We start from the raw sequence: 17,322 nt of genomic DNA, 5'->3' as shown, positions 1-17,322 counted from the left end.
AGTTCATTAATCCGAATCAGGTGTGCTGGAATAGGAACATAACTCAAACATGCAGGGCAATAGGTCCATAAGACCTCGAGTGAGATACATTGCTTGTATAGTACTGTTCGTTAAAATAATGTGAAAGTGCACTCCAAATAAGAGAATTCTGGACTTCTAAAACAGGTAATATCAGTTTATTTGCAAGTAAACCCTGGTGCGGTGGGCTGACCTACAGTTTCAAAGCAAATGGACCATCTAATGAACCACAGAGAGGAAGTGTCACAGAGTGTGTCATAGGGCAGCATGCTGGATAGGTCATTGCCTCTCCTGAGCTTCTTGTGAATACCCATTAGGTTTGAACACCGAAGTAAAAACATGAACCCCGTAACTACAAAAATTTATTGTTGCTCCATTGTTTCTTGGGGTGAACAAGTATTGTTTTTTTGGTCCAATCAAGAGCTTGGTTTTCTTCTTGGTCAGTAGCCATTTCAGGGGATACAACCTCTAGTGAGCAGTTTTTGTAACTGCATGACATTGTTCAGGCAGTTTGGTCCTCTTCAATAAAGTGTGTGAAAGCAAACCAAACCAAAGGAAAGTGCGAAATGTTTAGGAATTCCAAGCCCAATCAAAGTGAATCCACCAGTCTAATCTGGGGCATTTCATTCCCCCCAGACTAATTCTTGGGGGATCTGACCACAATGCACCCTTAATCTTAACCTTATCCTATCTAAAGCGAAATGCTCTGGACATTTTGCTAAATGCAGTTAGAGCTGTCAAATGATCAACATGTAATGCTGGATTAGATGACTGAAGAGTGTCATACAGGCTTGGTAAACAAGTAGTTGAGGTCTGAGGGGACAGACTCAGGAAAGACACAGCTCAAAATGATTTAAAAATCCACTTTGGAGAAAACTTGTAACATATCCCAAAGGAAATAATGTACTTATTTGTGCTGGTCACTCACACCTCCCTCTCTAAAGGTGAAGTCTTTAGTCTTTGAGGTATCCAAAAATTCTCCAGGAGGAAGGCTCCGAGAGGTGGAAAAGATTTGCCTGGAATGGCTACAAGTGCTCAGTATTATCAGGCCATCTTGGTTCAACTCAAAACAGAGCATGGAAATCCAGGACAGTGCCTCTGGACTGGCAAAATTGGGGTTGAGGGGGGGTGACCTAATTTTTAAGAAGGGGGAACACAGGGTGTGCCAATTATCTCCCTATTACACTCCCTAAATATTTTACCAGAATACAGGAGGGGAGTCATTATGGCCTGTAGTTTCCTGAGATATGATGTTCGTTGACATCTGTGCCCTGATGTAATTTCAGCAGTATTATTAGATTCCAAGGCACCAATGTCACTGTATTTATTTTTTATATAAGGGAAGATCCTGAAGGAGGATCAGCAGTTTTAAGTTTATTTGTGATGAAGTTTGGGAATTTCGATTCTTATCTGTAGAACCTGCATAGGCTGCACTGGCTACTTACCTGCATTTGCTGCATCCCTTACAGCCCCAAAAATATGTCAAGCATGACAATATTAATCATTTCATGCTATAATAAAGTATTGGGTCATATTTACTTCTCCTCCCCCCTTAAATCTGTGCATGTTTACAGAGACACATTCACTCTCACACACGCATACACACACGCGCGCAATCTCCTGTCGCCCTTCCCCCTCCTACCCTTTTCTCTCTCTAGTAGACACACGCACGCAGACTCACACTCTGCATGCTTCATTATACACTTGCCCACACAATATAGCGTGCCGGAAACCGACTCAATACATGCCAAACTCCACGTCCCCTGAAGGCTCAGTGTCCCTAAAACACTGGATGCATCTTCCTAAATTAGGCTGATTTACTTTTGCAACAGAGACTGTCAATAAAACAGTTTAGTAGTTTAGCAAACAAAATGAGAAGGAAATAAAAATAAATAAATTGCAATCTCATAAATTAACTTGGCTGAATCTGGATCTAATAGTAAATTTAGTTGAAGTAAAATGCATACAAGCTTAATTTACTTGAATTTTGTCATATTTAATCAGTAAATTATGAAAATAAGCTTGACATATACCCTTGTCTTTTATTTATGTCCTTGCCAGATGAATATTTCCCCCAGCGTCAAATTTGGGATGAGGGAGTGAGACAGACAGGAGGGAGATTTTCTCTTTTCCCTTTTGGCACAGTAGGGTTAAAGGTTTTCTTGCCTCTGTCTGAGTATAGTTTTTACCCCTTTTGTCATGTTCATCAATTTGCTTCTGCTGTGGAAGCAGATAAACAAGCACAGAAGGGACGTTATGCCAGATTTGAGTGGGTGCAACTTGAATCAGAATAACTGTATTTGCACGATTCTTTGAGTGGTCCATAAATAGCATGGCATGTATCCCTAAATAAAATCATACAAAGACCTCTTTCTCACAGAATATTTTAGGGCAATTTTAATATTCAAAAAGGGAAACACGTCTATCTAAAGACCTTTACTTAAGCACCTATTATCACAAAACAATTTGTCCTGTAAAGGCCCCTGCGGGAAAGTCTGGCCGCTGTTTCACATTAGTTCAGAGGGAATGAATTAAACGCACAGCCCAAACGGGGTATGTATCATGACCTGTGCACGTAAGCATGCAAAGCATAATTTATGCTTAAGAATAGATGAGAAATTTAGTTTTAGTTATATCAATCTGTTTTTTATAGCTTTATCAACTGATTTGTAGCAATAGGAACACCATTGTCCTGTTCATCTGACCATGTGAAGCCACTAGCTACCAAAGCCAACAAACTGAAGTGATAAACCAACTGAGGTTTTCATTTTCTGTCAACAAAGCAGTTCTGGTAATGGCTTAACTGTTGCTCATTACATAAACATAAGAAAGTTTCACACCAATGGCAGACATGTCTGAGAGAATATTTTATTCTATTTTTCCCTTTAAATTAAAGAGAGTGAGTTTTTCCTTTTTTTTTACATTTTAGAAAAAATCAAAAAAATGTTTTTACCAGCAACTATGAATATGCAGTTTATTAAATGCTGAGAAATGCATTGCCATAATGTTATTTTACATTAAAGAAGAGCTGATTAGTCATAAAATAATAAAGACATTATCAAAAGTTTTTCTTGTGATAACATGTAATTCTGTAGTAAATAGTGAGGATTCCACTTTTACTAATAAAAAACAATTGAATAAATAAATAAATAAATAAATAAATAAATAAATAAATAAATAAATAAATAAATAAATAAAGTTTTAACTTGAAGTGGCTTCTTTTATTTCGACAGAAATGCAGCATCCGGTGCCCGCACTAAACGACCTCGTGATACGTAATGACGTAGTATTTATGTCGTGGCCATAGCAACAGTCAGAGAACGGCTGTGGTCGGGTAAAAATATCTATTTTTTGTGGACTTTTTCGCCTGCATTCTCTGCAAGACTCAAATAAATGGGTAGGTGGACGTCGCTAAAAGGTCTGCACAAGTAATAACAATAACAACATGGTCCCATGCGACTTTAATGAGAGATAGAGAGAAAATAAAACTTTAGCGAGCAGGCGCACTGATTTGTTTACAACAAAGTTTTTAAGATTTGCATCAATATGTTATCAAAAATACACTCAGTTGATTCTACGCGTGGGTTTATACTCACAGTTAATAACTTATTAAATAAATAAAGGCAATTAGAAGTTCTTAAGTAAATATTAAGGAGTGTTTGCTTTGCAGAGAAAAAACAAACCCGCCTTTTGGACATAAAAGTGTCCTTATTGCCAAGCTGATATTACATTTGTATCGCATTCAAATGACACTGCTCAGTATTTAGCGGCTCCATTATTTCTTAAGTTGTCTTCCATGTCATCTGTTTGGCAGGCCCATATGGCAGATTCTTTGTTTAGATAGTTCACGATTTATTTATTTATTTTTAATGCCATCCTAATCGTATTTCGGGTAAAAGAATAAACGTCCCTGTATTTTCCCTTTAATTGCAATTAAAGCTCATAATATTATCTTGGCTCATCTAAAGAGATCAACATGTCATTTTTATGAATTGTTAAGGAATGATTAAGTACATCAAACAAATGAATTTCAACTACCAACTTTCAGTCATCAGTCATTTGACATCAGTTAAGTTGCATACGGTTTGCACAGATACAGTATAAGGCCTACTTGTGAAACGGTTGTTTGTGGGCAAGTTAAATACTAAAATGATCCTCACGAAGATCCTTTGGGAGAAGCTTTGGTTGGGACAAATTTTCTTTGTGTGTCTTCTCTTCATTAGTATTAAAATGCTTTTGGCCTTTCAGTACTTCAGGCCAAACTGTATGCTCTCACAGTTTTACATTTTATCTCATGATTCAAGCACATATGCATGCAGGATAGATCAGTGTGCAATGGCTTGCCTTTCTTTCTGAAAGACATTAGTATTTCAGTCAAGGGTATAATGGACAAAATGCCACAGGGAGTACAGTTGTCATGCAAAATTAGGCCTTTATGTCTGTATCCATCTAAAATGACAGGCAGGCTTAGTGCTGTCACAAGGTGTTACTAATTTTCTATGTTGTGTGTGCCAGCAATTGAGGATCTCAGCTGTGTTTTAAATGCAAAGCTTAGTGATAGCAGGGGGTAATTATTGTGTGTGTGTGTGTGTGTGTGTGTGTGCATGAAGCCTGTTTTTTGATTGGGCACGGTTTGTGTGTCTGCACTGGCGTGTGAATGTAGAAGAGACAGAAGGGGTAGACATGCTTGTTTACATCTTAGTGCTGGGGGGGGGGGGTATCAAGATGAACGTGCCTGCCTATTGTATTCAGTTCTTAAATTTGTATGTGTCTGTATACATTTATACATTCTGCTGGTGACCACAAGTGTGCATTAGAGCTGTGCCTTCCTCCATGTGTCCCCTCCCTACGTTTCAATGTAATGTTCTCCAACTACATGTTAAGGAAGCAGGGGTTGCTCTTGAGAAGTGAATGACTATTGACTAAGTTAGTCAGGTGTATTTAATCTGGGGTCTAGTGTTAAGTTTGCGTGTTGTTTTCTTCTTCTCACTAATGGTAAGTTGATAGATGGATGACCTGAGAGCTTGCACGCACAGAGAGACAAACAAAGGCCAGGATAGACTTTCCTCACATAACCCGTGGCACTTATGGCTTAATTAGTGACTACACATCAGATGTCACTATTGAACAGAGCTGGAATATATTTCCTCAATTTTCAGCAGCTACAGAACTCTAGGAGAACGTGGTACACAATGTATTCTTTTAAAGAGACTAATATTTGCCTGTGAAGTCAAAATGCCATCATTTGTGAAAAGCAAAACCATAATCTTCAACCTGTATTGAAAACCTAATACCATGGGCTGGACTGATTAATCTGTTCAGTAGAGGTTAAATGGGTTAACACAGTGTGCATTATGCTAAGAAGTTTACCCTGACATTACCTCAGAGGCAAAGTGCTGTTCTATTTAAAAAGGTCTCCTAGCAGCTTTTGTCTGTATTATTTTTCATTTGTTTATCATTTGTATAATTTGTTTTTGCCTACAAACTTTCTTTCTATTTGTATGGTTTGACCACTGGGTTGATTTGGGGTTGATTTATTTAAAAAATAAGATAATTTATCAGGTAAAAAAGCAAAACTACAAGAGGTTATATGTAGTTTTTCTGCGATTAATTGCTTTGCAATCCGGCCGGTTGGTAAAAAGAAGCAATTTCACAATGCCATCCATGCATTGATTAACCACGATGTGCACTTTTCAATCATTTTTGTACATTAAATTAAAAATTATTCACTATTGCCTGGCATAGTATGTGTTCACAATTGTTTGCAGCTTCAGATGAAAACCAGTTAAAAAAACTGTTGCATATTTCATTCAAATAATTCTGCTTTTTTTAGCAGTAAAAAAAAAAAAATAAATAAATATAATAATAATTCTGCTTCTCCATTTTTTAGGTGACAAGGAGGGATCCATAGAAGCTGAAGATGAAGAGAAAGAAGAAATGAAGATGCTTTTACACTGTTCTCCAATTTATCCACTGCCTGAAGCGATAAAGAAGGCAAGTACTGATTAAATTACAATGTACTTGGAAAATATTACATGAATTGTGTTCAACACACACTTTACATGCATTCAGATTAGGACCCATACTATGTGTTACTACAAAACAAGGTGTTAATCAAAGCCCATACTGATACAACATATGTTTTCCCCCCAAAAATGTTTATAATTTATTCTGAAATCTGAATATGTTGAATACATATATTTACATGTCGTTGAGCGTTTCAACACAGCAACCTCTCCATATGCTGCAGTAATCCATATGATCTGAGTAAGAAATGAGACAATGTCACCTCTTTTAATTTTCCATCTGTTTTAAGACAAAGCCAATAGAAAATATCACGGCAACAGTGGCATGTTGCTTCTTATCCTGAGCCAATCCCAGGTGGCAGTTGCATATTTCCATACGATATGCCATGTGGTATGAATATGAATTTCACAGGAATATCTCTTGCATTTTCATTTCAAATGGGAATAGAATCTGTTGAGACTTGTAAAACATGCTCCTTGTCTGGCAAATGATCATGTTTTCCAGAAATGGACATTTATCATGTTTCACCATATAATTTAAAAACATTTACTTAGATTTTATTTTACATTTAAAAACACTTTAAACATACAAAGTAACTAGATACAAAAAACAGTTTTTGCCAGTGGTCATAACCAGCAGGCTGGCTTTTTTCTCCACTCTAATTGTCAGCCACAAAGTAGAAGAGCATTATCCACTTTTCAATGTTGACAAAGGTGATTGGCTCATAATTCTGGCTGGAAACCTAGCCAGCTTTGCTCCCTTTGCAACTGCAGTAGTCATTTTTATATGAATAATTTCGTCTACATTGCAAATGCAGAATATATAGAAGCCGTTTTGTAATCAGAGAGACTCCTTAGTTACCAAAATTTGGACACAAGCTTTTTGTCTTTAATTGTCTTCCCTTGCTTTTGGTGGATAGAGTTGACCAGTCCATCAGGCTTTTTTTTTCTATTGAATGTAATACATTTCAAGGTTTTCGTCATAGTCACATGAGCTAAGACAGATATATACTGATCATTTATCTTCCTGCATTAAAAACTTATAGTAAACTGTCTTCTTCCACTCTGCATCAGACACACCACAAGCTCTAATTTTCACAGAAGTAAGTCATCCTCTGAGTTTGACAAATAACACTGGTCTCTCTGCTCAGAGTGCTGTGAAGCCAGTATCCAACAACCCTCTACCGAAAAGATGAGCTGTCTTTTCTGTCTGCCAACTTTAAATTAAGTTATGATTGAGTTTTATAAGTACAAAATAATCTGTATGCAGGAGCACTGATTTAAATGGGATTATGAGAAGATCTTGTAACCTGGTAGCCAAATGGCTTGCTACTCAGAACCATCTAAGAAACTGTTGAAAAGGGTGGGTACTTTAAAATAAAGTAAGCCATATGTCTGTGACCCTCTATCACAGTGGTTAGCTTCAGTCATTTAGATCAACTGAGTGTTAAAATTAAAGGTTTGTTAATAGAATAAGATTAGCATAATTTTTTCACACAAAACACTAATTCTTTTCTCTTATTCCAGTATAAAAACTGCCTACCACACAAACCTCGTTAAAATTTTAAAGATAGGGATCATTGGATCACCTGACATGTTTACCTAACACATTTTTATTCTGATTGGATGTTCAATGGATTAAAGGTGTTCTATGTAAACGTAGCTATTGTCAGCTTGATGTATACAGTGGTCCCTCGTTAATCGCGGGAGTTACGTTCTAAAAATAACCCATAATAGGTGAAATCCGCGAAGTAGTCAGCTTTATTTTTTTACAATTATTATAGATGTTTTAAGGATGTAAAACCCCTCACTGTGCACTTTATACACTTTTCTCAGACAGGCATTAACATTTTCACACTTTTCTCTCTTGTTTAAACACCCTCAAAGTTCAAACCTTCGTAGAAAAATAAGTCCAGTATTATAGAATGAAACCGCAGGACGCAGAACACTATGCGCTTGAAAAAAAAAAAGCATGCAAAATTGTGCAAAAAAAATCTGCAAAACAGAGAGGCTGCGAAAGGTAAACCGCGTTATAGCGAGGGACCACTGTATAGCACATTTACAGTGAAAACAATCATCAACAGTAAGAAACATTAAAAGCAAAACAATAAAACGAAAAACTGAAATAAAATAGATCCAGTAGAGGTAACTCTACTCAGCCAGTAAAAACCCAATAGTTGTGAGATTACGCAACAGTACAAGACTGCTTAGAAATTTCTTTGTGTCAGAAGTTGCCGCTCTTTTGTCTGGCGCTCTCTAGTTATTTCTGTAATTTCTCATTAAGGCCCATACATGATTTTTCACAATAAACGCCCTGGTATTATGCAGCGATGACCAGTCCATACTCATGTACATGTACAAAATCCCTCTGTCTCCTTAGATAGTCTCCCACAGATGCACCCATGCATGTACCGATGCTGTCACAGTCCATTTTGTCCTGCATTCTTATACCCCTTCTCCTTCTCAGTCTGCTGCTGCTGCTGCACAAGCTCAAATATCAACCTTTTTATTATTGATTTCTGTGATAAGCATCCATCACTGCCTGTGTTGATGTGCACCTCTGTTTGTGTGCACTTGTGCATAAGCTTACATTTCTATTTTTATTTTGTGATTTGCCACAAAGGATCATGAGATATTCAGATAAATGACGAGGGAGCTCTAATATTTATGCCTATCTGGTTCAGTTTTGTGACCTTCTTCCCTTCTTATTTACCTCCCTCTGTTATCTACTCAGATTTCAATAGATCTGTAAAACAAAGGATGTTCTGGGCTTAGCCCCCCGGTGAGCGCACTTCAGCACCATTTATTGGAGGAGGCTTAGGTGGCTGGGGTGGAGTGGCGCAGAGATAGCAAAACAGCAGAGGAAGTGTGCGTTGCAAGTGCAGTGTTGTGGGCAGCACCATGTGCACTGGTCGGCGTGGGAGGCAAAGAGGAGGCGGTGTACTAACAGGCCCATTTAAGTGCTGTTAATCCTGGTGTGCTGGGATGGGGGCTGGCACTGAGGTTTATTGGTGGGCTGCTGTGAGGGAGTGCTGCGGTTACAAATACACACACCATGCCTTCCACCCACACACTCAGGCAATGGAGCACATTCACTTCCACTGAACTTTCATGTCAGCAGGAGGTTTATTGTAACAATTCACCAACAGGGATGATGCAACTATACAAATGCACACACACAAACATCCACCTGCAAAATGGTAGATCTTTTTATTTCTTTTTCCCAAAAGCCATTCCATTTTTAAACTTTCAACAGAAATGCAAAATATTTATAATGTACAGCTGAAATGTGCTGAAATGCATGCCAAGTTTTTCATGTCAATGCAGTAATCCTTCCAGAAGGGAAAATAAAATATAATACAGGAAATCCAGTTAGACCTAAAACACTCATTAATTGTAAGATATTTCAGATGTTTTCGTTCTACTTTAGGACCCTTCACTTGATAATGCGTTACTTCAGGGCAAACGTCAGTCTGAAAATGGCATGACCATTTTGCCTTTTGCCACCTCCACCTCTAAAAACTAACCGTGTTCCCCATTTCCTGGCACGATATTCCCGTCCAAATGTGGCCAAAGGGTTATTTTGTTTCAATGGCAGCACCCAGTAGAGAACACCACAACCTTTTTTTTTTGTGCTGCAGCTAAGCACCTCTCGTTCTTCATGAGGTGCTGATGCTGCCTATTCACTTCTCAAGTGTCACAGTCTCACAGGACCTCAAACACACAGTGTAACAGGACAAGACGTTCATCTCTGAAACAGAGAGGAAAGCACAATGTGAAAGAGACAGAAGAAGCAAGAAAAGCAATTAGAGAATGAGGGACAATTCTCTGTGTTAACTTATGAACTGTGATGGTCTGTGAAGAGCTCTGTAACACAATGTAACAGGACAAGACGTTCACTTTTAGAGATAATTAGAAAAAGTGTAAAGCAACAAACACACATAAATGGAACACTGTGTTTGTGCGTGTGCATGAAAGTTAAGCAGTTCCTCTGTATTCATTCTTGTTAAGTTTCAGAAACAGTTAATAATGAGAGTAAAATCAAACAGATTCAAATTTAGGTGTTTTCTGTCATGCAAGTTCCTGCATACAGACACATATTTTAGAAGATAAATGCCTGCAAGCAAAGAAATTTTCAACATAACAGGAGATTCCTGATAAAGCACTGGCACTTAAAAAAACAAACAAAACGTGTTTTCCTGCACCGCCACATCCATTCATGGACACAAACACTATACCACGGCATGCATCTGTCCGATTAAGGTTTTATTTGTTATTTTGAAGGAGCTGTTTTATTAGCAAGTGCATTCGCATTGTGGAATATATCAGTTGTAGTAGTAGTTTGCACTTTCAAGTTTAATCCGAATTTTAAAGACTAATTCCTGTATTGGCCTTGTGAGCAACTGCCTACCTGTCCTGGGATATACCACACCTCTCACCACATGACAGAAAATCTTAAAGGTCGGCCCAGTTGTGACTTTCTAAAAGTTTTACTCTTCTTCAGCCATTTTTGAAGCTCTTGACACTTGCAGAATCAAACCTGGTGGCAGCAACGAGAGGGAAACAAATTTAATAATAATAACAAGTGAAACTATTTGGTAGTAGTATGCTAATATTGTGGTAATTATGTGGTAACTACCTGGAAATGGGTACAATTTCTTTATAATAACCACAAATCAGGGCTGTAAAATGATCAATTGCATATTTCCATTTTATTTCATAGTAATATTACATTAAACCAGATAACAGGTATAACAATAACCTGGAAACAATGGTAGCAGTTTCCATGTAATAACCATGAATCGGGGCTGCAAAATGACCAATTACATGTTTCTGTGCCATTCTGTGGTGATATGATATTAACTAAACATCAAGAGGTAGAAATATTTGTGAGTAGTTTCTCTGTAACAACCAACCTCTTGCTTAAATGTCTTCCAGGATCTCCCAATATGCTGACTGTACTCCTGTAGCTGGATGAACAATAAACTCTGGTGATTGACTTGATAATGTATATACCCATGTTGTTTCACTCTGTAGTTAGGCCTCCAAAAATCACTCGGAATGGTACTTGTAGTCTAAAATATTTTGCATTTTTTGCTGCGCTTCATCATTTAGTTTGTAAGCATATTTTAACTTCTAACAGTCAAAAGACTCAGTGTCTTCTCATCCGAGTTGAACCAAATTGCACCCCTTCAAACTGCAATAAAAACAATGACAAAAAAAGGATTACAATACTGGTAGTTATTTACGCAGCAATCAAAGTTTCATGTGCAGTGTGCAAGCTTTCCTTCCTTGCATTTAGTACTATGGAAAATGTTCAGATTTGAAATCAACCAGATATTTTATTTTCTGTCTGAACAGATTTTATAATGTTTTCTAAAGGTAAACAAGTAGCTATGATGTACATGTTAAACCAAGAAAAGAGGGGGCAAAGCTAGTTTATGTTTGCATGTGAACCCAGTTTTAAGTCGGAACTCACTCAGCCTTCAACCAAATCAGTTTCAGTGCTGGTTCAGGTCTGGTGCTAGCTAAGAAAAGAGTTGGTTTAGTTTTCTTCAGCCAGAGATCCACTACACAGCAACATCATTACTGTTCTGGAATGGTACAACTTTTAAAGAATAATTCATGCTTTTATCACAGCCTGCATGTACATCTGCAATGCTCTTTGTGTTGGGGTTAGCAAGGCTTCCCTTGCATGCCTGCAGCATGTCCAAAATGCTGATCCTTGTCAGTTAACTGGGGCGAACAGAGATGAGCACATTTCCCCAATTCTGTATCCCCCTTATTGTGAGATAAAGAACTGACTTTAAAATTCTCCTCTAGCTTAGAAATGTCTAAATGGCTTCACCCCACGCTTTCTCATAACCTCCCTCAGCTTTATGCCCCTTCTCAGTCCCTGAGATCCATCGTTCACCTGACTTTGGTTGTCACAGGTACAAAGCTTTTGCAAGGATCAGACTTTTGCAGTAACAGCTCCTAAACTTTAGAATAAGTTGCCTTTTGACATCCAACACGCCTCTTCTCTTTCTGTTTTTAAATCTCCTTTAAAAGCACACTTGTTTATGTTTTTTTTTAAATTATTATTATTACTATCCTATTTTAGTATAAACATTTGAATAAATGTTAATGCAAACAGGATTTAAAGATTTGTTTGGGGCAGGATATATAAACAGCAGCTGACTTTATTAAAATATTCATCATGTTAATAAATATAACTGCAAACAGTGATTGCGATTTCCATTCTGAGGTGCGCATTGGTGACATGAACCAGGCAGCATGAAAATGACAGCATGTTCAACCACTGCAACTTCATACACATGTTTTGGCTCAGTTTGTTTTTTGTTTTTTTTTGTTTCATTTTGGTTTTTTGGTGCTGGAGCCATTGCAATGGTGGTTGAAACAAAAAGAACCAATTAAATGTTCAGCTGTGGCTTGGAGTAGCACAGAAGCAGCTCTGGTGGAAAAACTCCTTGTGCTTTCTTGTTTAAAATAGTCCCCTCTTTTTCTTTTGTTTTCCATTTTTTTATGCTGTTAAACATTTGTCTCGGGTCATTGTCTGCTTGAAAGACTAAGTCTTAGACCTTTCCCTTTAGACATGGTTGAACATATCCTTTGGCAGCATGTCATCATTCCTGTGATGCATTTAATGAATCCAATATCACAGATCAGAAAGCATGAAAAAATCTTCACCATGTTGTAATAAAGGAAGGGTGTTCTTTTGCTAAAGGCTTAATTTTGTTGCCTCAAAAGCTCTACTTTAATTCTTCTCTCACATAACATCCATTCTCAATAAAAATATGCAACTGAAGTCAGTCATAAAAATGACAAGCCTCCATCGTATCTCTCCGTGCTTCTCAGACTATTGACTGTCCAACCGTGACCTCTCAACTGCACTCTCTCATTTTCTTCTTCAATCTGTTAATTTTTAATGTGAGCATTTCAGAGTCTTTTTGAGAAAAACAGGATGGAACACACAAGCCTCCTGTCCTAGTAAATTACACCATGGTACATATCCCTCATTTCTTCTTTTCTATGTGTCTTCTTCTTTCTCACTCATTCCCTCATTTCTCTTCTCCTTGAATAATACATCACTTCAGACCAGAATCCTTCTCCCTATTTCCCTTCTACCAAATATTATCTCAGGGGGACACTGGGTAACGGCAGGACGTTTGTTGTTCATGAGCGTAATCAGTGTGCCTCAGACTTGCTCCTTTCCTTCCCCTCCCACTTCATTACCTTCCTCCACCTGTGTTTTACTCTATGGCAGTTTTTACTTTTCTTTCCATTTTCACTTGTTTGCTTTCTGGGAAAGAAGGGAGAGTCAAGAAGGGGAGTGAGGCGGGGTATATTGGGGAGGTGGGCGGGGGGTTCATCAGATGAACACTGTTGTAATGACTGAAGCACAGCAGGGAGATTATTGTGCAGTTTTGTCACAGGTGTTGTCTGGGGCCGGGTAATACAAAGTGACAATATTGCATGATAGTCCATGGGTCACTGTAAGGCCACTGTTGTTTTTATTTAGCAGTAGCAAGATTTATCCTGATAACTACATCTTCTGGAAGATGTACTGTTCTACAAGTAATTACAGTAAACATTGTTATATGTTGAGACAATTATATAGCATAATACTTCATGATACTAAAATATCAAACTCGATACTGATACTAAGGATGGTGTCCGATGGTCAATACTATTTTCAATACTACAGACAGGGGAGGGGCTTATAAAAAAACAAATCAAAGTTAAAACACCACAAAAATAATGCAATCCAAACAATACAATAAAAAATAAACATAAGACATTAACATTGTAAAATAAATGCAGTATTTCAAAGTTTTACTAGATTGTGCAAAAACACACTGTAGTACTTAGTTTTCTCAAACTGCTCACTGTTGTGCAAAAATTACAAAACTAAAAAAAAACTTAAACTTTAGTTAGTGTACTTATTAACAAAAGTGTCCTTTTCTTCACAATTCTTTGGGCCCTGGGCCCTTCGCTCTGGCCTCCCTGGATGGCCAATGCCTGGCCCGTCGGGGCCTGTTCTGCGTGACCACGGGAGGGCTCTGGCTGGGGCCAGCTACCCTCTTGGTGGGTCCGGGGTGGTCTTCGTGGTGGGGTGGCTTGGGTTTGTGCTCTGGATTGCTGCTGATTGCCGGCGTCTCTGGGCTGCTCTAGTCTGCCTCTAGCCTCCGGAGAGGAGTGGTTGCATTTGCACGATCACACTCATCTCTGATCTCTCCTTATTCCTCATACTCTGCATGCTGACGTGGTCACTGAGTTGTTAAGTGAGTTGTTGTTCTGTTGTGTTTCTGTACAGGTTTAGCATTTGGTTGCCTTTTAGCAAGGCAAATTTGTTCAGCACAACACAACAGGCAGACCATCATTCTGCCTGCTACCATGCTGGACAGGACAAGATAGTTTAACTGATTATAATGGTTGCCAGTATAGGAGCTGAATGTCTGACAGCAGAAACAAGTGTTTCTGATGCTTCTTGCCACTGATGTTGCTAGCAAGTAGCAGGACTCTGCTTCCATGATCATTACAACAACAATAATAAGTGTACCAGTGACATTGTAGAAGTGTGAGTAAATACTGAAAGACTTTCAGGCAAAGAAAGACAGAAAAGTATATAGAATATACAAGTAATAGTGTTCTGGAAGTTCAGTAGTACTTGGTTCAAGGTGAGGGTGCCAGCATTGGGTATAAAAGGAGCATCAATCACAGGCTTAGTATTTCTAAGCAAGGATGGGTCATGGCTCACTACTTTGTGTTAATCCCACCATGATCAAAATAACTACAGGTTTGAGAGTACCTTGGAAAATTTACTGAACATAGTATACTGCTTCATCCAGGAATGCAACCTGAAATTGTATTATTCAAGTAGGAAGCAATATATTAACTGGTTGTCCCAAATTAACAAAAAGAGAGTAAACACATTCGGTGGTTAGATGAATTCACATTTCAGATGGTTTTTGGGGGAAAAAAAACACTCTACTTGAAAAACAGGAAAAAGATCATCCATGTTGTTATCACCAAAAGGTGCTTACCCCATACTGTGAAAGATGTGTAAAAGAGCCCAGATGGTGCATCAGAGGGCATGGATAACTTGTATATATGAAAGTACTGCTGATACAAATGTATATATAGAGAAATTTGAGGATACATATGTACCATCAATATGACCTCTTTTCTCAGGAGGTATGTGTTGTTAATTTGTCAGGACAATGCCAGACCTTGTTCTACACAAGGAACAAGTGATTAGATTTTAGGGGTTATCCAGATGACTGTCTGAATCTAGGAATTTTTAAAGAATTCTTCACTAGGGGGAGATTTTGTTATTAGAGCTTCTAACTCAAAAAAAAAAAAAAAAAAAAAAAATTACAACTGCATTCTCTGAGTGCTTCTAATTATGTCTTCATCTGTCTGACCTCATTGCGCTCATCCATTGACACTTTGTGTAACATAATACGCATGCTTGTTTGGAAGAATGAGATTGCTTTCTGGAAAACTGTAAATCTACATGGTGCCGTAGAATAATTTAGATTCTTGTTTTTGCAGGAGAATCCCAGTTATCTTCAAAATTATGAGGTATGGGCATATAATAGGACAGTGCCCATATGATATTATATGCCCATGTAAAAGAAAAAATTGCATAGCTGACCCAAAAAGGTATAATTTCTATGATCATGGTTTTACACAATTTGGTGTGGTGGTGTAGATTTCATGTCTGACAACCAGTGATGACAGAGATGTTCTTCTCAGGTGAAGGGAATTATCATGTTTTTGTCAAGCTGATAGCTATTATGCTATCAACAGTTAAACCATTTTTTGGGCCCCTGCCACAATGCTATTTTGGGATCAAACTTTTTTTTTTTTTTTTAACAAACAGAGAACAAGTAAACTTATTTATTTTCTCCAGCACAACCAAAGGCCCCTCATACAACAGAAAAAAACTGACAAAGCCAGGCCTTTGTCTGCTGCCTGCTCCTCAAGCTAGTTGTTTATTTCTGTGTGTGCCGTACCGTGCTGTGCTTGGCTGTGCCTCGCCCAAAGTTTGTATGTGATGTGATGCATGACCGAGTGCTGGTCGAGGAAGCCATAGGTGATTCTTTCCCTGCCACTGCCCTTTCCCCGCTTCCACGCGAAGGAGCATGTGAACTGGGCAAACAGGACAGGGGAAGGGAAGGCAGGGAAAAACAAGATATGCGCACAGACGGATAGCCAGTCATGCGTTAAACATGCTACCCTGGGTAATAATTCCCTCCAAGACCTTACTTTATTATTGTTCCTGCTTTTTTGACAACCCCACTGGCTCTTTTACACCTCCTTCACATGTTTTAAAACCTGTTCATCTTTACTTTGTCTGCTCTGCTGCCCTAAAGATTAATGTTGGCCTCTGTTGTCTGCCTGCTCATTTAAATGTATGTGAGTGATTGGCAACAGATTCCTCAATGCTATTCTTTCATGCAAATACCACAGAAAAACCGACCATTTCATTCACAGTACTTTGATGTAGCCACACTGTGGACAAGCATGAGCCCAATCCATTTGGTTGGTCCTACATCTCACACACCTCTGCCCTCCCTTCTTGCACTTCCTCCTATGTCTTGTGACTTTTACCATCCTTCCATTTTCCCCCTTCCACTCACAACCATTTGCAGAGCCCCCCGCCCCATACAAAGACATTGAACCATGTTCACTTACATAGACACGCATACCGTGCAGTTGTCAAGAAAGCTACACACATCTACACACACTCTTGTCTAGTCGTGTGTGTTGCACCAAGGGGTCCAGATGAGTGGAATCTGAGTGTTGGCTCTCGCTACATTGAGCACCATGGGGGGTGAGTTATCATCACAAAATGTAACAAAGGCACAGTCACGAAGTGCTGTCTTGTTCATAAACACAATCACATGCACGTCCATACATAAGCGTGCACACACACAAGTAATAGACAATAAAACAAAAAAGGAAAAGCATACAGAGTGGCATAATTAAAGAAACAAGTCCTTTCGACGTGCAAAAATGAGCATAGCTTGACAGTGTTTTCTATGAAACACACGCACACTTCACAAGCTGTCACACACTGTCACCCCCACCAAAAAAAGAGAGAAATAATTTCAGAAAATTAGGGATGAAAACATGGATTAGTCCTTTAACAACTTAATCCGTTCTTAAATGCTTGCGTGATCTATTGTGTCTGTGATTTCACAGACAGAGACTTGAAGCAGGATGAAGTGCCAGATTAGTAGATCCAAAGCACAATGCATTTGTGTGG

The 17,322-nt window shown here is 38.4% G+C and overlaps 1 protein-coding gene across 2 annotated transcripts in view; it reads left to right on the top strand.

Moving 5' to 3' along the window:
• The first annotated feature begins 3,328 nt into the window (after positions 1-3,328).
• lekr1 (leucine, glutamate and lysine rich 1) overlaps positions 3,329-17,322 on the top strand; it is a 76,413-nt gene continuing 62,419 nt past the window's right edge. The window contains exons 1-2 of one of the 2 annotated variants that reach the window (XM_041995444.1): positions 3,329-3,415; positions 5,909-6,012. In XM_041995444.1, coding sequence (XP_041851378.1) covers positions 3,412-3,415; positions 5,909-6,012 — 108 coding nt within the window. In that variant the 5' untranslated portion in view covers positions 3,329-3,411. Of the gene's footprint in view, positions 3,416-5,908; positions 6,013-11,013; positions 11,036-17,322 lie in introns of those variants that run through there. The other variant, XM_041995445.1, reaches the window with a different exon arrangement.

Source organism: Melanotaenia boesemani, chromosome 9 (assembly GCF_017639745.1).
Source record: "Melanotaenia boesemani isolate fMelBoe1 chromosome 9, fMelBoe1.pri, whole genome shotgun sequence".
Classification (NCBI taxonomy): Eukaryota; Metazoa; Chordata; class Actinopteri; order Atheriniformes; family Melanotaeniidae; genus Melanotaenia; species Melanotaenia boesemani.
Note: the sequence above shows the minus strand (reverse complement) of the source record. Positions and strands in the feature narration are given on the sequence as shown.